General features: G+C 52.0%; 1 protein-coding gene across 7 annotated transcripts in view; it reads left to right on the top strand.

The window, feature by feature from the left end:
* Positions 1 to 19,324, top strand: part of CUX1 (cut like homeobox 1) — a 364,975-nt gene that overhangs the window by 333,441 nt on the left and 12,210 nt on the right. For 5 of the 7 annotated variants that reach the window (XM_037054842.1, XM_037054841.1, XM_037054844.1 and 2 more), the window contains 2 exons: positions 304 to 568; positions 5,945 to 15,145. The exons of the other annotated variants lie outside the window; for them this stretch is intronic. In XM_037054842.1, the coding sequence (XP_036910737.1) occupies positions 304 to 568; positions 5,945 to 6,614 (935 nt within the window). In that variant the 3' untranslated portion in view covers positions 6,615 to 15,145. Of the gene's footprint in view, positions 1 to 303; positions 569 to 5,944; positions 15,146 to 19,324 lie in introns of those variants that run through there. 7 annotated transcript variants of the gene reach the window in all.

Raw genomic sequence — 19,324 nt, 5'->3', positions numbered from 1 at the left:
TGCCCCTACTAGGGTTGTCTATCTGTGCACCTGTTTGTGTCATCCCCACTGAACTGCTAGCAACGCAGGGCCAGGGGGAGCCTCCCGTCACAACAGAGCTGGTTCTCGATGAGTGTGTGCTGGGTTTCAGAGTGGCTCTAGTCCACGTGTTTTGAGATGCTCTTGGAAGAGCAGGCCAGAACAGCCTGATGCCACAAGCTTGTAATCTCACTCCAATGGTATACCATGTACTGTGGGGTCAGGGGCGTGGACAGATCTCTCGGCTGGGCCGACCCCTGAGTCTGACCTCTCTCTCTTCCTCAGCCTACATGAAGCGGCGACACAGCTCCGTCAGCGACAGTCAGCCCTGCGAGCCCCCCTCCGTTGGCATTGACTATAGCCAAGGCGCAAGCCCCCAGCCCCAGCACCAGCTGAAGAAACCCCGTGTGGTGCTGGCTCCTGAAGAGAAGGAAGCTCTGAAACGAGCATATCAGCAAAAGCCATACCCGTCACCAAAAACCATCGAAGAACTTGCCACCCAGCTCAACTTGAAAACCAGCACTGTCATCAACTGGTTCCACAACTACAGGTATGCCCCTGCTCTCGGCCCAGAGAGTCACGCTCCCACAGAACACGCTTTGAGCCCTGCACGAGAGGTCGGTCTGTACCTCAGAGTGTGGCTGATAACGGTCCACAGGAATGACGTTCAGTACGCCCCTAGCATACTGGGAGCTGAGAACTTGCTTAGTTCTCAGTGGTTTGGTTAGCTGGGTGGGTTTTTATGTTGTTCTATTGGCCTTCTTAACTCCAAAGATGTAGGGTTATGTAGTCAGAGAAAATTCACATCTGTGACCCCCAAAATTTTTCCTCTTATATCATTTAATAAGGGAGAGTATAGGCATTCATGGTTCTGTAGCAGTGGACATTTCTTAAGTGATTTTTTAATGCTTTCTTGGGGTCTTTTACTATATTGTTTTTCAAATTAGTTTTATTAGTTTTGTAGTTAAATAAATTCAGTAGTGTAAAACGCTTTCTTTTGGGAAAGCTCCGAGTGAATGAAGGTTCATTGAGCATCAGACACTGAGCTAAGTGTTTTAACCAACACTGTATCACTTGATCCTCACAACTGCATAACGCACATAAGTGTGACCAGCATCCCACAGGTGAAAATACAAAACTCAGAGGGGAGCGGCGGGTGCTGAGTGCTCTCCTTGTAGAGCAAAGTACGCTGAGGTGACCTGCTTGGAGTAGATCATGGAAATTCACTGAAAGATCATGAATTATTGATCACATCTGTAATCAAGACTCCCTACTGCCAGAAACCAAGAACGTCCAGGGGCCTGACGGAAATTCCTGCTTGTTTCATGTCTTGTAAGGGGTCATCTCCATTGCAAGTGCTCATCAGAACTTCACGTTGTCTAGGGATCAGTGAAACCAGGGTAGGGCCTCCCGTACACCAAAGTGACGAGGAGCTAGTGTGGGTAAGACCCTCAGTTACTCACCTGGAACAAGTGGCAGGCGGTCGAGCATAGGGGCCGGCGGGAGGGGTTGCGGCTCTGACTGGGCCCTGCCTCATCCGATATAGGTTCTGCTGGTGCTTCTGCAGGGGCCCAGGTAACCTCCCAGTTCTGAACAAATTGGAAAATGTTTAAATATTAGATGGAAGCCAAATAGCACCTTTACTGCTAAAAAAGGCTAAGTTAATAGATGAAGCTGAGTGTGAGAGCCAAACAGACCTGCTACCTGACCCCTGTGTCCAGGCAGATCTGCCCGTTGTGGCGGCACCGGCCCCAGGCAGGCCTCCCCCTGTGCGGGCTAGCTCCCGTGAGGACAGAGAAAGGACGTGAGCTGAGCATGACCAGCTTAGCCATCATTTACCAGTCAGACAGAAACAGGCAGAGTGAGGCCAGCAGTTACAATATCAGAGCTCCCTCTACATGGAAGGAAACCTCAACAGTAGTGAATAAGCGAGATGGAGGAGAATGACTGGAAGCATGAGCAGAGGTTCACCAGAGCCTCTCCCTGCCAGGCGTTATATCATCCCATTTTCACTTTCTAGACCCAAAGGTGCATCTGAATATGTAATTTCAACTTAGGTCCATATTAATGCAGGTGTTATAACACTGGACAGTAGTGCATGAAGCTACTGTGCATGTAGCTACTGTGCAGTAGTGCATGTAGCTTACTGAAATCTGGGTAAAGGTGCTACTAATTACACAAAACATCTCCAAAACCATCTCCCCTGGTCCTGCTGGGACCATCTTTTTCTAAGATTCCCCTTCAGGCTCCAGTTGAGTGTCAGTCACTGGCTCCTGTCCAGGGCACACTCTCTTCCAGTTTCTCAGCTGCTGTCTCTCATCATGGTGGTCAATGGGTCATTGTGGAGAAGCCAATTCAGTTTACACCCTTGGCAAAAATAGAGAAACGGGAGAGATGGAGAATAGCAGTAGGCTGTCAGAACTTAGTAAATGAGCTCAGGTCTGGGTCTAGAGTAGGTACTTCATAAATGATTTCTTTCAAAAATAACTCCACAACAAAACAGTCTGGGCTATGGGAGAGCAAAGGACAAGAGACTGGTTTCAGCTGTGGAGATCTGGAAAAGTATCATGAGATGTGCAGGGTCTTGAAAAAAGAACAGAATGTTGTAAGCCACAAATAGGTCAAAATAGGTCTGAGAAGTCAGAACCATCAGGCTATTGAGATCCTGCTTTGAGGTGTATCCTCTTTTGGCTCAAATATACTTTTTTTAAAAGTGAACATGAGCCCTGGCTGGTATAGCTCAGTGGATTGCTGCAAACCAAGGGGTCACCAGTTCAATTCCCAGTCAGGGCACATGCCTGGGTTGCAGGCCAGATCCCCATTGGGGGCCACATGAGAGGCAACCACACATTGATGTTTCTCTCCCTCTCATTCTCCCTCCCTTCCTTCTCTCTAAAAATAAATAAAATCTTTTAAAAAATAAAGTGAGCACAAAGTCATTCAGAATTAGCATAAAGCCCAAAGAACTGAAGTCATTTGCCTAAGGTCACCCAGGAAGCAGGTAGAGTACCAAGCAGTAACTCAGTCAGAGCAAGTGCTGCCTCCTGGCTTTAGCTCTTCCCTTAACCCCTCAGTACAGGCCAACTTAACTTGCCTCAAAATAAGCCTGGTAAGAAGTGAGCGCCATCCGTTGAGATCTCACTCCCAGGTAGGTGTATCCTCTTTTTGGCTCAAGTAAAACTTTCCCACAGAGCTTCACACAAGGCCGGCACACGGTAGCACTCCCTCAGCACACATCACTGAGTGGGCTTCACTCCTAAGCGCAAAGGCAGTCTCTTACACCCTTTCTGCAGGAGTTAAACAGCAGACAGTGACTTTACTTTCTCTGCCCCACTGGAACCCTTGGGGAATAATGCTTGGATCAACTTTTGCCCCCATCAAAAAAGTGAAACTTTACTTCCTCTTACCCTTTTCCATAGAGAAATTGGAAGTAACTTAGTGTGACCATTTACCTAGATATGGGACGAGGAATGCCAGAACAACATACCACAACACTCCTGGTCTCCTGGAAGGTCAGGTCCACTCTGTAGAAATTCTTTTGAAAGTATTTGTAGAAACTGTTTTGAGAGTTTGTATGACTTGTCTGAAAACCAGATTTGCTCCTGGGACCTGGTCTTTCTAGACCAAAAGACAATATTCCTCATAGACATAGATACAGTACTAGGCTAAGAAGGAGGATGTCTCATATCTTTTGAGCACATAATACAGAGTGGGGCAAAAGTAGTTTTACAGTTGTTTATGGAAAATAATACAATAGTCCTGGCTAGTGTGGCTCAGTGGATTGAGCATCAGACTACCAACCAAATGGTCACCAGTTCAATTCCCAGTCAGGGCACATGCCTGGGTTGCAGGCCTGGTTGGGTCCCCAGTGGGAGGCGCTCAAGAGGCAACCACACACTGATGTTTCTCCATCTCTTTCTCCCTCCCTTCCTCTCTCTAAAAATAAATAAAATCTTTAAAAATAATAATATAATAAAGAATAAATAATAAACTCTGTTTTACGTGCTCACAACTGTGAACCTACTTTTGTCCCACCCTGTATGTGCCAGGCACTGACCATGAGCTTTATAGGTGTGTCATCTCATTAGACCCTCCAGTCAGCAGTCAAGTACAGTGCTGCCAGCCCCATTTTACAGAGAAAGGTTGCACATGCTAGCTGGGCTGGTGAGGGCATAGCCTGGATCCCATGCCGCAGACTTGAAGTTTTCCTTCCCTCCCCCAACCCAACCCAACCCAACCCATCCCATCTACCTCAGCCGTAGTGCTTGTATTTGTCATTCAAAAGGCACCTCCATGGTAAGAAGAGTTTGTTGGGGGGGGCGGGGGGGGGTTGGTCTACTTTCTGTCCTGTATTATACTTTTAATATTTTATTTAATCTTCTTGTCTCAGCAAAAAAGATACAGTTCTCTACATTTTGCTCAAAAACATTAAGGAAGTTATCCAAGTTGTATGGGTAGTAAGTGACAAAGCCAGATTTCAAACTCAGGTTTGCCTGGTTCTAAAAAGCCTGTACCCTGTTCTGGGCCAGTGTGCCCTGGACTCAGAGTTAGTATTTGGTGGGCCTGTGACCAGGCTAGGACCAAACCCTCAGCTGCCCATCTAGCTCCCACTTCCCTAACCAGGGTGGAATGGGCTTGTATATTCACCCCACTGGTAGTTTCAGCTGCCAATAAAGAGCAGGTTGACCCTCCCAGCATAATGCCCAGGAGCCTATTGAGGGAACCATCATTTCACAGGCTCCCACAGAAGCCCCAGGGAAGACGGAACGCCTTCGGTTACCACTAGGGACCTCTAGGGGTGTTCAGGACCTCACCCTGCAACTCAGGCTCAGAAATGGTCTTAAGGACAAGTCTTAGAGCTCACCCTGTACAGAGAACAATCACGGAGCAGACAGCCACCACCAGAGCTGATATACTGGACTAAGCTACAGCCAGATTCTCCCTGGCCCCAGCATTTCCCACTCTATCCAACACAAGACGTGACATAGAGTGCATGCTCCAAAACACATTACCTATATTGAGTTACATGTACTGCAGAAAATATTTTCCTGCATTCCTAATCCAAGGACTTTCTGCAAGCTAATCTCTGCAGGACACTACACTGGATGCTAATATACCTGAAGACACTTTGCCATTAACAGTTGGCTTTTTCAACTCTGGAATAAACACCTAGAGAGACTTCTGATTGAGACTCATACTGTCAGCATGATGGGGGGAGAAACTTCAGCACAGAAAGACTTCATGGGAGCCCTTCCGTGATGTCTCCAAGGGCTCCACAGCAGGGACGGCCAGGGCCCCAGTCATTGACTTCAGACCCAGCACATTTCCCTCCGTCAGCTGCACTCAGGTTGATTAACACATGCTTGACATGTTGGAGCACATGCTTGGCCTGCCTTCTGCTTGATCAAACGTCACCCTTTGTGACCCTTCTCTGGTCTTCTCCTTTCAAAGAAGGACATCAGTTGAAACATAATTTGATGGAATTCCACTTCAGCACTAATAATTGGTTCTGTCAGGAAGTCCTGATGAGGAAGCAGTGGTTACTGTTCGTCCTGCAGTTGCAATTACTCAGCATTCCTTCCCGGTTAACAGTAAGCCCCACGCTCATCCAGGGCATTTGCAGAGTAACAGGACCCGGCCATTGGCAGCCTGGTCGGAGGCCTGGCAGGCTTGGGATGGAGGTGCCATTGGATGTGTAACATCCGTGCTCCATCCTAGTGGATGGAGGACTGGCATTCCAACCAAGGGACGGCTTATGCAAAGGTACAGAGTTTGGGGGACATCAAGTGGAGCCTTTGCAGAGGCTAGGGTGGGTGGGTGAGACTCGGTGCAGAGGAGCGACGGGGCTAGAACGGGCCGCAGGAGGCCGGCGTCCACCTGTACACAGCGGCCACCTCACGGTGCTCTCCCTGCTTGTGTCTCCTAGGTCTCGGATCCGCAGAGAACTGTTCATTGAGGAGATTCAGGCCGGGAGCCAGGGCCAGGCCGGGGCCAGCGACTCCCCATCAGCCCGAAGCAGCCGGCCAGCGCCCAGCTCTGAGGGCGACAGCTGTGACGGCGTGGAGGCCGCCGAGGGCCCGGGCGCCACGGACGCTGAGGAGTCCGGTGGCCCCGCGGCCGCCACCAAGTCTCAGGGAGGGCCTGCAGAGGCCGTCGCGGCCCCGGAGGAGCGGGAGGAGGCGCCGCGGCCGTCGGAGAAGGCGGAGGCGCCGCCCTCGGGGACCCCGGCCCCGGACGAAGCAGACGAGGGCCTAGCCCGGGCGCCGCCGCCCGAAGGCCCCGCGGAAGGCCCGAGGCCTGTGCCAAAACCCGCCGCCGGGGAGGACGCCGCTACCTCAGCCGCCCCGCCGCCCGGGGAGGGCCCCTGCAGGGCCCGGGACGCCGACGGGAGTTCCGCGTTGCCAAGCACCAGTGCGCCGGCGGCCGCCCGCAGGCCCAGCTCTCTGCAGAGCCTCTTCGGCCTCCCGGAGGCGGCGGGCGCCAGGGACTCGCGAGACAACCCCTTGAGAAAGAAGAAGGCCGCGAACTTGAACAGCATCATTCACCGCCTGGAGAAGGCCGCCAGCCGGGAGGAGCCCATCGAATGGGAGTTCTGAGAGGCGCCGCCCGCCCACCGCCCCCTACGGCCGAGCAGGGCGGGGCAGGGCCGAGCAGGGCCGGGCCAAGTCCGGCCCAGCCCACCGAGCAGGGCAGAGGGGCGGGCGCCGACTCCTCGGCCCGGACCGTGTTGCGCACTTACTGCCCTGCAGGCCACAGGGCAAAATCGCCATAGGCCAAGGTGCATATAGAAAACAAAGGAGCATTAAGCCCAATCTATGTCGTGTTTTCAAGGAAGAAAACGGAAATGTGTAGTCGAGCTTTTTTGTACCCTGAAGTGTTTTTTTTATTGCCCGAAGTGATTTCCACAGGTTCTGGAATAACTCTTACAGCTTTGCCTTGCGCCCTCCTCTTTCGTGTGGGCTTTAAAAAAAAAATCAAACCCACATATTAAAAGGGGGCTTTTTATCTGCCATCTAATGGCTTCAGAGCGATAATACACTATTATCTTCTTAAACCAGGAAAAGGGGGGGGGATTTTTCAGAAAAATTAAAAAAGAAAGTTTTGTAGCTGTTCAGTTGCCACTAAGAGATTGCACAGTCAAACCGACTCTAAACACACTAGTTTGGATTCCTACATATTTTCAAGTAAAGAATCTTCTCGTTTGAAGCTTTGAATTAAAATAAAACACATTTACTCCACATATTTTTTAACAAAAAGAAAAGTCACATCAGGAAAATAACCAATTTTGTGGTAGCTGACGTAGTGTTTCTTGTACGTGAATAGAACCTGACCTGTAGTGCACATCGATCCATAGCTTTAACTGGCTCTGGGCTTTTGCTGACCAGGGTCTGTTTAATACACTCCATTCTAGGCCAAATCAGGACAAAAAGAAAAGATCCGAATCTAGGTATTTTATAATCTGCTTTTTAACCTCTAACCGCAGAGCACGCTGATCAGACCTCATATCTCGGAGGTTTAGGAGACAAGTTAGAACTGTAGCACGTACCCGTCCACTTTGTTTAATTCACGGTGTCTACGTCTGTGTTAGTGCGTCTGCACATGTGTGAGCATTTAGAGAAAGGAGGAAAGAGTAGGCCACTGAGGTCACGGCAGGCAGTTCTGGGGCCGAACGGGGCCCACTCCATGTAGGCAGCAGTTCTCCTTGGCACAGAAGGCACCACACCTCACACCACTCTCCCAGGCGCCTGATGGACTGAGCCCCACCAGGGGACGCCGCTCCCCGGGCCTGGGCAGGGCTCCCGCGCACTCTCTCTTTCCCTTCCTTCCCACCACAAGCACTGATGACTGTTGAAGTCGTGGGAAGCGTCCTTCCCTGCAGAAGAGAGAACGTGGCAATCTGGGCTCTGCTCCCACCCCCATAGAGATGGCCCACACTGACACCAAAATGTTGATACTCTTCACTTCCAGACCAGACCATTCACTCTTCATTCATATTGCCTCTCGGGACATTCTTTTATGCAGTCTTTTACTAAGTCTTTTAGGTCAGCCTAAGTACAAATCAAAAGTCTAACTTGTCTCTGATTCCTCCTGTTGTCTATGTGTATATGCGTGAGAATAGAGGTGGATGCGAGTGTGCGTGTGTGCGTGTGTGCAATTTTATACGTCTGTGTATTTTCTTAAGTACCTGTGCACACATAGAGTGCATTACTGCCACCTTTTTTCAATAAGCTGTTCAGTTATGGCTTCTACAAGTTTGCTAATTTAGACTCCTTTATTGCCATATCTTTAAACTAACAATAGATGATTTCGGTATATATATATTTTTTTTTGCTTATTTATAGGTGCTGTATTTTATTATCTGATTGTTAGGAAGGGATGAAAGGGGCAAATATTCTTTAGAGGGATAGACTGCCGGCAGTATTGGGTATAACTTACAAGATGTAGTTGTCATACTGTATATTACTGATTGAAAACTTTTTGACCGTATTGTGTATCATTGAAACCTTTGTCTTAGGTCAACATCTTTGGATGACATTTTAATGGTGCATTCATTATTTCTTAAGTTTAATTAATATTATCTTTTTTGATTTGGGGGTGGGAGGGAGTTATAAGTTTAGAGGTATGCTCCCGCTATCACACCTCAGTGTGCTTGTATCAATTACCTTGTAGGACTTTGACTGTAAGATGTGAAACCACATTTCTTGCATGACATTTTAGAAATTGTATATTTCATTTACAGTCTTTCAACCTGCAACTGCAGCACTTAGTTCAAGTTTTCACAGATTAAGAGTCACTACACTAAAGACAATGCCTTTTCATGAATGAGAAGTTTTCAGAAGGCTCTAGGAGGCTGTGAGGCAGGCCGTTTGTCTTTCGATGGTTGGATCATCTCTGAACTTGAGGTCTGGTTCAGCGAGAAGAAAATTCAAAATGGAGGAGCTTAAGGGGAAACAGATTAACATCTGGCTCGGTGCAGGCGCATTAGGAAGAACGAGTTTGCGTTAGTGACCCTTAGGACAGCGAGGAGCAGAGCCCCCGACAGTGCTGTGGTGTCCTCTCCACAAAAACCTCGAGGGGATTTTGTCATCGTGTGTAATGAGTCACTAAATATCTGATTTTCATCAGAATCAAAAGCAGGGAATTAACAGGAAATATTAGAGTAGTATTTTAGTTTTAAAGGCATGACTGTTATTTATGGAGGTATTAAATGCAAGGAAATTGAAAAACTATAAATTTGTTCATTCTAGTGGCCAAATATTAACAGTCTAAAACAGACACTTTGGCTCTTCCAAGCAATTTAGTCATTTCTGTTGTGCTGTTTTTTTTAACTAGGTTATTGTTGGTTTCCATTCTGTCTCTTTTGCCAGACTTACATCTGGGTGCTCGATACAATCAGTTGCTTAAATTTTTGCTTGCAGTTCTGTATTTGTATTTTTTTCTCTATTTATTTTTTATTGCCATCCCAACCCTGTTCTCCTTTGTGTTTAAGCTGTCACTGTCTAATACTTCTTAGAGCTGCCACGAAGTAACAGAAACCTGCCGGCAGGGGCAAGCGTCCCCTCCTTGTTGCGCCCCTCACTTTGAGTCTAAGGGTTGAGCTTTCATCTTGAGAAGCAATATTCAAGTGCCTTGAACAGCGTCCTCTCCATGGGGTTTTACCTTTGACGGGCTGGCGTTCCAAGCGGTAGCTCCCACAAGCAGCCAACCTCCTCCTCTTTACGCTCCATCAATTTAAAAAGCTGATTTGCACCTCTCTCCTGGGGAAAACGGTTCCATATAAAACACTAACACTTAATTACAAGCTCCATTATACCATTTTAAATGGCTGCTTTTTGTTAATTGGAGGCAGTGTTCATAACTTAAGGTTTTTGCCATTACTTAGCTGGCTAAGTGGAGGCTCGGTATAAAATCGGTGTTGACAGCCGGCCTCCCGACCCTCGGTCCCTGCCCACGCCCTCCTGCGGTGTCTGTGGTGGGAGGTGTGGGTTCTGGCCTAGACCCATGCCCGCCCGCTTCCACCACCCAGCTCCCAGGTGACCAACTCGCTTGAACTTCCAGGTCAGTCAGGATGTCTGTGATTTCTGTCCACCAGACTTCAGCATAGATGACCACAGCCATTACTTCAACTCAGTTATCCTCAGAGCTGCCCTGTCTGAGGGACGCCACAGGCCACAGTGGCTGATGGTCAGCAGATGGCCCTGAGACACAGGCTTGGGAGGAGTCTCCAGGAAATGCCAGGATCTTGACCCGTACGAGTATTCTCAAACCCTGGCCACTGTGTCTGGGAAAGTGACTGAGACGACAGATAACGGTGCGTGCCCCCGCTCTCCTTCCTAAGCACAAATGCCCCCCTGCCCGGTTCCCTTCCTGTTGGCATCTTCGTTCTCTCCCCACGTGGAAGCCATCCTGTCTGATGTGGACATTTAGGTCTGCTGGTCGGTGGTCTCCTCTGGGTCCAGACCCAGAGTGCTGTGGAGCTTCGGGTTAAATGTTGCTCAGTGCTCTCTCTGGCATGAGGGACCCTCCCCTCCCTGGGTCCAGCTGCCCCCTGGACCAGGGCGCATCAGCCGCACAGTACACGAGCAGACGGAGTGGGAGGCAGGTCGTGCCGGCTGGCCTCCCTGAGATCCGGCGGCAGCCCGCCCTGGGCAGCTGCAGCGGGGCCGGCTTTCTCTGTCCCTCCTAAAGTCGTGCCCTTTCTCACAGGAGTGATCAGTGAACTCAGCCAATACTCTGTGCGTTGTTTTTCATTCCCCTGCTTTTAAAGAAACAAACCTCACTGAAAATAGCGGGGGAGTAGGCGCACACCCTGGGGTCAGCTCACCGAGCAACAGCGATCGTGACTTAGTGGACCTGGAGCTGGGGGCAGGCGCCTCTCAGCAGGCCCACAAAAACAAGGGTCTGCTCACGGCCATCGCAGGGCCTGCTCTTGGAGGCCAGCGCGCCAGCTGTGCCGGCAGAGGTGTGGCAAGGCAAGGTTCTGGCTTGTGTGTGGTGGGCGCTAGCCAGGTCCCTTCAGTCTAGTGGTTTGGTTCCCTCCCTGGATGTTCTCAGTTGTTGTCACAATCCTCATGTGTCCCCGTCTACCTCACTAACCCATGCTGCCATATGACGTCACTCCTCCCCCCACACCCGTCAGAACCTTGTGGCCAGTGGGCTGCAGAGAGAGATAAAGCTGGGAGGGTGGCATCCATGACCTTGCCCTGGTGGGCAGGCATCTTCTCCCTTCTGCGCTCGACACGGACAGACAGCTGTGCTCTGTGAGGCACGCGGATTTTTCTCTTCCACCTGTTCTTGAAGATCTGTCAGCTGTTTCCTTGGCAGACAGGGGCGGTCTCAGGCCTCAGAGGGACTTGTCTTTGGCCTGCCTTTGTTTCTGCCCATCCCTGCTCAGCCGTTAGCTCCATCACAGTCGCTTTCCTTGCCCTGGGCTGCCCCTAAATGGCCACCTGAGGACACTTCCCCAGGGTTCCTGCCTGGTATCGGGAGCTCTGTCTTTATTGTCTCTGGGAGGCTGTGACTTCAGCTCCTCCGTGATACTCCTTTGGAAGCATCTCAAAGGCAAGAGAGGATATGGCATCCTGCGGCCCACTTGCCCATTCTTCAGTCACATGGCCCTTTCTTTCCCAAAGAGTATGCCAATTTCCACCCAGCGCTAATGAAAACCAGCTCTTAGGGCTGCTGGTCAGAATTGGGACCATCCACCCTGGTGGCCAAAGCAGACCCTTGTGTTCTGATGGAAAGAATTTGGAAATGGGAGCCTAAGATCTGTGCCATCGTCATGTGCTTGGGCATCACCAGGAAAAGCTCACCAGCAGAAATGCCTGCCGGGCTTCGGGGTTTTGCTTGGGCCTTGGTGGCATTAAGGGAGCCTTCGTGGCCCACAAGGCAGAGCTCCTGCCCTGAAACTCTGATGCGACAGGGTTCCACTTCCCGGCACGTTGGCCATCAGGCTGACCGGCGTGCTCAAGTCATCTGGGTTGACAGTGTGATTCCCATTTCCATCCGGGTGAATCCAGACAGCAGAGGACAGGGCGTGGGGAGCAGCCCACTGGACGAAAATGGGTCCCACCCCAGAGCCTTCCTGCCCCAGCAGCCCAGCTGCCTGAGAGCTCACGCCTGGTCAGGGAAGAAGGAAATGCAATCTCCCCCAACCCCCACGTCGGTCCATCCGGAACTGCTCCCACCCACCCAGGCCTGGCTTCTGCCCTTCCCCCACCACCCCCTCCAAAGAGACTGAGTCCACACTGGCAGTGGCATCACCTCCATTCTCATTTTTGGATGAAGTGACATTTAGCTTTAACAAGACATTTCCAAAGCGCCTAGTCTCCTCCAAAATGCTAACTTCAAAAGTTGGGCATTGTAGGCAAAGAATCCTAAAAAAAAAAGGCTAGTGAGAGAAAGACATTAGGCTATGCATAAATGTGCACTTCCCCAAACCCCCTGTTATTAAACTTAAAATGCCTTTGAGTTCCTTTTCGTGATCATTTTAATTTATCCAACCCTGTTAAGAAGTATAGTCTGTTACTGTAACCTTTGTAGCGTTTAGGCTTTAATTTCTTACCACAAAATATGCTGTTTGCTATATATCAAGCTTTCTGTGAGCAGAAAGGAAAGGTGCCTTATACCCCAATGTCACAGCCACGTCCCCGTGGAAAACAGTCAGAAGCACAGTGTGCGTGGACGCACCGGGACTCCGCCGGCGAACTCAGACTCCCGTCAGCACGACAGACGGGAGTGGCACGGGGCTGCTTTTGTTTCAGAGTTCTCTTCCCCCTTTTTCCTTTTCCTTTTGTCTTCTTTTGTAGTTTGCTTTAAACAGAAAGCACTTAAATAGATGACTATGTGTAAAAGCTCTGTGCAATAGAAATCATTTTTCTTCATTTTTAAGAGATAATGTATTGCACACCAAATGAACTCAAAGTAAGCTTTAGACCAGGACGATTCAGGTTGTGGATGAGTATGTTCACTGTAGTTCCATGTGTTCGTGAACTGAAGGGAAAACAAGCCGCCGCCGCCGCCGCCCACCCACCAGCATGCTTCTGGCTCTGACCACTGAGCTGGGCCGCAGAGTGGGCGGCCAGAACCGCTGGGGCGGGCAGCGGGCGTGTGGGCCTCAGCAGCTGAGGGCCTGCACAGTGGGCCACCACAGCCATCCCTTCCAGCACTTACCCTTTTCTTGTTGAGATGGATTGACTGCTACTGACCTGCCAGTGTGCATGAGGATAATTATAAAAGGATATTTCCTTGAGAAAAAAAAAATTATTTCTATCCTCTTCTATTTATTATTAGGTTAATCATTTAAGTACTTATCAGGAGTATATTGTTGTTTTGTGTTGTGTTGTTGTTGTTGTTGTGATAAATGCTTTTTGCTATCACTCCAGTGGTTACTGTCTTCTGCCTCCTGCCCTCCCCATCCCACCCCCCAAAAAAGAACCGCAGGGCCTGGGGATTTGGCTGGGGGCACAGGGGGCTTCTCCCGCAGAATCAGACACCTGCCTCCAGAGTAGCCGCTCAGAAACTGGTGGCGTCCTCGTGTCTGGCTTTTTAAATGAGAGTTGATGAACAAAAGTCTGCCAGTGTGAGGAAACGCTGAGTCGAAGAGCACTCGCGTGAGATGCTGCAGAGGAGACGTGAGAAAATTCAGTTCCCCAAAGCCTCCTAGAGCCTCTGTAAGACTTCTGGGTTCATGAAGTTTCTGTGGGCCCCGGTCAGAGAGGGCACGGCGGCCTGGCCCGGGCTGTGACCTCTGATGAGACGGTGGTTTCTTGCCGGGCTCGCGTGGGTTGGCGTGTTTTAGTTGGCTGTTGTCGTCGTCGTCGATTTTCTTACATACTAATTTGGTCAAAACCATCTTTTAAAGCAACAGTGTTTCTTCGTTGGGCTGTGGCTTGAGGACCCACACCAAGGAGGCCGAGGGGGGCCCTCCTCCCCTCAAGGCGGCTAAATGCACGGGGAGGTGAGATGTGGACAGAGCTCTCTGAGGCAAGCAGCACAGCCAGCAAGACACCCAGCTGCTTGCGCTGGGCTGTGCGGGTGACGTGGGGCTGGTCTGGGGCCTGTGGGCTTACCCTCGCGGGCACCCGAGAAGGAAGCCCCCCCGGGCCGAGGCAGTGGCCCTGCCTCCGCCCCAGTGGGGCCCGCCGACTCCCGGCTCACTTTTCATGCCACGACTTTTCCCCTTCTCTGAAAACCATCGGAGGCCCTGATTTTGTTCTCATCTTTCTGAAAGAATGCCCTCCAGTGAAATAACTGCCCTCGTCCCCCTAAAAGGGTTTGCATTTCTCTCTAATTAGTCTATGCATTTCTCTCTCTCTCGAGCCGTTTTCTGCCTCTTTCCTTGAGAAAACGGGCATCTCATGTCCCACCATCTGAGACCCCCCCTCAGAAAATGCTGTGCATTTTGGAGATGTGAGGATTCGCTCAAAATTCGTGAAGCATTTGAGGATAGCTTGTTGTAACAGCGGGAAAAGAGAAGGCGGTTTTCCCACGCCCCTTTCCCCTGAGGAAGACCTAGCTCTTTGCGATTGTGCAATAACTACTTGCCTGCGAGCGGGCAGCCACGCCCCCGCCCAGACTACTAAACACAGCACAAGCCCAGCGCTCTTGGAGCGGCGGACTTCTTCCGGAGAATTCTCAATAAGCTCAGCTTCCCCCAGCGTATCGTGGTGTCTTACATTTTAGCAGTATTTTATATTTTCTGTAACGCACTAAGTCTTAGATGTTTTTAGAGCTCGTTTGTTAATACTCACAATCACAGACTTTTTAAAAAATCCTCACAGAGACCCAATTGACCAAAAAAAAAGCATTTTTTTTTGTACAAAAAGCTTTGAGAAGCCTCTGCTGTGACCCATCTCTAGTCACATTTTTATTTCTTGCTATTTGTTTTCAACATCAAGAGTCAGAAGTCGATCCGGCTGGCATGGGGGTGGGGGCGGCGCCTGTCGGCCCCCCGGTGTTGTCCCTTCTGTCTTTGGTTAGCCATACGATGTCCGTTCTCAGCACTGTACAACGGTCCCTATATGATATGGAGAAGCAATATCACTGTATGAAACTCACACCATGTATTATTATTATTCACTAGCACCCTAGGTGTGATAATTGAAGTAAATATCTTTTATACAAACATAAGAATGTGTGGGTCGTTTTTATTTAAAATGCTCTGGCCTGAGAAGCAGCAAACACTGTTATTCGGGGTCGAAAGGCACCTCCGGCATTGCCATTACGAGGTGGCCGTTCCTCCACCTTCCCGTGCTCCCGGTGGTGCGCGGCGTCCTGGCAGGCGGTGGCAGAAAGCCGGGCCTGGGCAGGGTGCATGGGGATTGGGGTGCCAGCAGGCCGCACTGCCCAGTCTTCCTTGCAGGCACACAGTCCCTGCTCACTGCTGTCGCCCTAACTATGTGGGCGCCTTTGAGGCGCTGACTGTTCCGGTGCCCACTCCGCCGTGTGTGAAATGGGGCCTGCAGCACCGTGTGTGGCGAATGGGCTTGGGCACCCAGGGCCACGGCCAGCCGCCTCCGCCTCCGCCTCCGCCTGCTCTGTGAGGGTGTCGGTGCGTCCTTGGCTTGTGATGTGCAGAAGGACCAGCTGAGGGCGTCTGCGAATGCAGGCCCGTGTGTTCCCACTCCAGGAGGGAACCGTGTCGTGTGGGTTTCTGCGATGGTCTGGCCCCTGAAAGGGGTGTCAGCCGCCCTGCTCAGGGCTGGGGTGGGAGAGCTCTGAGATTTGGCCGCTGGTGGCCCACAGGCTTGTGACATGTTCCTCATCTTGAGAGCTGCAGGGTTGGAGAAGAGCCGCCATCCTTACTGACGTGTGACCGGGAGGTGTTCGTTCCTTGTGCGTTAGTTTGTAGTTTTCGGTTGTGAAGCTCCCACATGTGACACAGAAATATGAGTTACACGGGACTCGGGCCTCCCTCCAGAGGGCAGTCCCAGAGCCTGGGACAGTCTCCCGCCAGTGCCAGGTGCCCCGACCCGGCAGCCCCAAGCCTCACAGGGTCACCCGAGGGCATGGGTATGTCTAAAGCTGCACCTAAATCTCTGCCCCCCTCCTACCAAGATGGGAGAAATTAGCATTAAAACCACTAGAGCTCCGTCAGTTGGACAAACCGGGGTCTAACTCAGCTCACATTCTGCTGCTTTTCTGCTCGCTGGTTTAGGTATGCCCCCACTTTTTAAAGACCTACTAGCTAAGTTAAAAAGTAAAATGTAAAAAAAAAAAAAACCACTTAGCACAAAGTCCTTTCACCCAGAAAGTCTCCCTGAGCGCTTGTACAGTGAGATTTAATTAAGCAAAGCAGCCGCCGCCCGTGGTTTTGCAAGCCTGACTCTGTTTCTGTAAACTGCCAGCTCCAGGGCAGCCAGGGAAGCCAGATGGTGCCTCGCAGCTGCGAGTGGGCGATGCCCCACCCAGACCCAGCTCGGTCTCCCCGCGGGGCCTCCATCCTTGCCCTGTGGTGAGGAGGGCCAGACCAGGTGCTGTGTGGCGTTTGATGCCCTGAGGAAACAAATTGCAGGTGCACAGGGCCGGGCGACGAGATAGAGTCGCCCAAGTGAGGGAGTGAGTCTTGGTCCTGTCTGTTGCGTTTCAAAGGGCCTCCGCGGTCTGTCGGGGGCACGGTGGCTTCTTCCTCTGTGGCTCCCGCCTGGCGGCTCCAGGAGGCGCGCAGCCTGCTGCTCTCCGCTTCAGCACGGGTGGGGGTGGCAGGGTGGGGGTGTTGGTAGCTGATGGGAAAGTTCGCATTGTAATACTGGGGTGGGGTGGGCTGGGCCCCAAGCTCCTGACGGGAGTCTGGCCCCCCGCAGCGCAGGCCGAGCTGTGTTATGGATGTGGGAGGTGCAGCCCCTGCCCAGCCTTGGGCAGGGATTCACAAGGCTCTGTCTTTTCCAAGAAGCGGGGACTCTCGGAGCATCAGCAGACAGGGCCTTTCTGGTTTGGGTTTTGGTTTTCCAAGCAGAAGTATTAGTGAACGGGTGAAGCAGAGCTGCTCTGTTCAGGGCGGAGGGCGGAGCTCCAAGGAGTTAGGCTGGAGGCCCCGCCCCATGCACTGTAGGGGGCATCGGGGCCCTTCCTTGCAGTCCAGCGGCATTGGAGTCAGAGTCCCAGCACCTCTTACCAGCTGGTGACCTTGGGCAAGTCTCAGATGGTGCTCGGGAAATGTTTTCTGAAAGAATGAATGAATTTCACTTTTTTGAGTCTTTGTTTCCGTCTTGTGAACGGGAATATAACGACGCCAGACTCACGGGTCTGCTGAGATGCCTAAGCGGCAATGTGCGTGAGCTGCTCAGCCCGGCCTCGCCTCCGTGGCAAGTGCTCGGCAAGTGCTTGTTGTGCCTGTCCACACGGGGGATGCTTCGTCAAGTTCTGTGGCTGCCGCAGCTGCCTCCACTCAATGTTGTTTCCGCCTTGTGCCAGCACAGGAGGGGCCTGCGCAGGGCCAGGCGTCCCCCAGGTTCGCCAGAGCCCGCAGCTGCCAGCCTCACAGCTCAGGAGCGAGTCGCCCACGCCCAGCAGCTCTCTCTTCAGCCCCTGCTGAAGACTTGAGTCTCAGGCTCCTGGGGTGGCTGAGGCTGCCACCCCTGGACTCAGTCACAGACAGGAAGGAAGGTCCCAACCTGCTCCTCGCCCTTGCGGAGAGGGTGTGCCTTCCACAGAGGTGGTTCACTCTTAGGGGCCCATCTAAGTTAAGCATCTGTCAAGGCTGAACCCCGCCCCTTCACAGCCACAGCCAGAAGCCTCCCATGTCTGAAGAGACCAGATCCTCTGGGACCTTGGTTCCCAACAAGGGGTGACTTTGTTCTCAGCACATTCAGCCATGTCTGGACAGCACATTTGGGCTGTCACAAGTGGACAGGGGTGCTACTGGCATCTTGAGAGTGGCCAGAGACACTGATAAACACCCTACAATGGGTAGAACAGTCCACCCCACACCCACAAAGAATGACCTGGCCCAGGTGTCAGTAGTGCTGAGGTCAGAGTGACTGAGCTCCCTCACTGATCTGGTCCGCAGACAACCACTGAGAACTGCTCTGTGCTGGGTACATGCGCCAGGCCAGGTGCAGAAGCCCAGCCTGGGCTGGTCCTCATTGGTATTGTGGGGCATCTGGTCAGCTCCTTGGGAAAGGGCAGGGCTTTCAGGGAGTGGCCTTGAAAGAGGCACAGGCATGTCAGAGGGACCACAAGTGCCGTGCTGGGGAAGGGCGTGCGGAACCACGTTGTCGATAAGAGCGAAGCCAGGAGGGGGCAGCTCCAGGTGAGGCTTGTTCTTTCCGACATCGGGTGGTGGGACCGGCAGAGGTGGCTTGGCCCTGCCAGGCTCTTGCTGACAGAGCCCAGCCAGCGATGCCTCCCTGCTGGGTGGAACCCACTCAGCCAGTCAGCTAACGCACAGTAAGGGCCACCCGTGTGCTGCTCTGGGCCCTGGGGCCACTGCAGGGGACAGACACGGAACTTCCCTTCTAAGGGGAGACAAGCGGTAAACATCATAAGTGAGCAAATGACACAGTGGCTTTGACAGTGGTAAATGTTGTGGGAGAAAGATAAGCTCGGGGGCCCTGCGGAAGCAAGTGGGCAGGTTACAGTGTTCAGTCAGGTGGGTGGGCTAGGCCTCGTGGTGCAGGTGACGCCTGAACAGTCTGTCAGAGGCGAGGAATGAACCATGTGGATCCAGGGGAGGAACATTCCAGGCAGAGGGAACAGCAAGTACAAAGGCCCTGTGGCACATATGTGCCAGGAGCCGGTGTAGCTGGAGCAAAGTCACCACGGACAGACCAGCAGGCTGGAGAGACCAGGCGGACACGGAGCTGGTGGGGCCTCGGGGGCCGTGGCGGGGGCTGTGCTGTTGCATGGAGGGATGTGGGGGCCGCTGGAGGGTTTGAGCAGAGTGCAATCTGATCCTGCTGTTTAAAAGGTTCTCTGGCTGCTGCTGTATGGCTCGGTTTTAGGGGTGAGGGTGGGAAAGGGGGACCAGTGAGGAGGCTGTTGCCATCATTGAGATGACAGGTTGTGACTTGGACCAAGTGGCAGCAGCGCCGAAAAGGGGTTGGTTCTGGATGTACTTTGAAGGTAGAGCCAAAAGTAGGACTTGGGACAGATTAAATGCAAGAAGTGAGAGACAAGGTGGGTACCCCGCAAGGGCTAGGTCTGGACCTCTGCAGGATGGCCTTGCATCCGGGAGCTGTGCACAGCGGTGAAGCAGACTGGGGAGGGCAGTGGGGGGAGGACGATATCAGGCTTCAGTTTGTCCCTGTTAAGTTTGAGTGACACACCCCAGTAGAGAGTGAGCCCCGGCACAGGGGCGTGCTGG

The sequence above is a fragment of the Sturnira hondurensis genome, unplaced genomic scaffold (assembly GCF_014824575.4).
Source record: "Sturnira hondurensis isolate 20B ecotype Veracruz unplaced genomic scaffold, ASM1482457v3 Scaffold0008380, whole genome shotgun sequence".
Classification (NCBI taxonomy): Eukaryota; Metazoa; Chordata; class Mammalia; order Chiroptera; family Phyllostomidae; genus Sturnira; species Sturnira hondurensis.
This window is presented reverse-complemented; position numbering and strand designations above follow the sequence as displayed.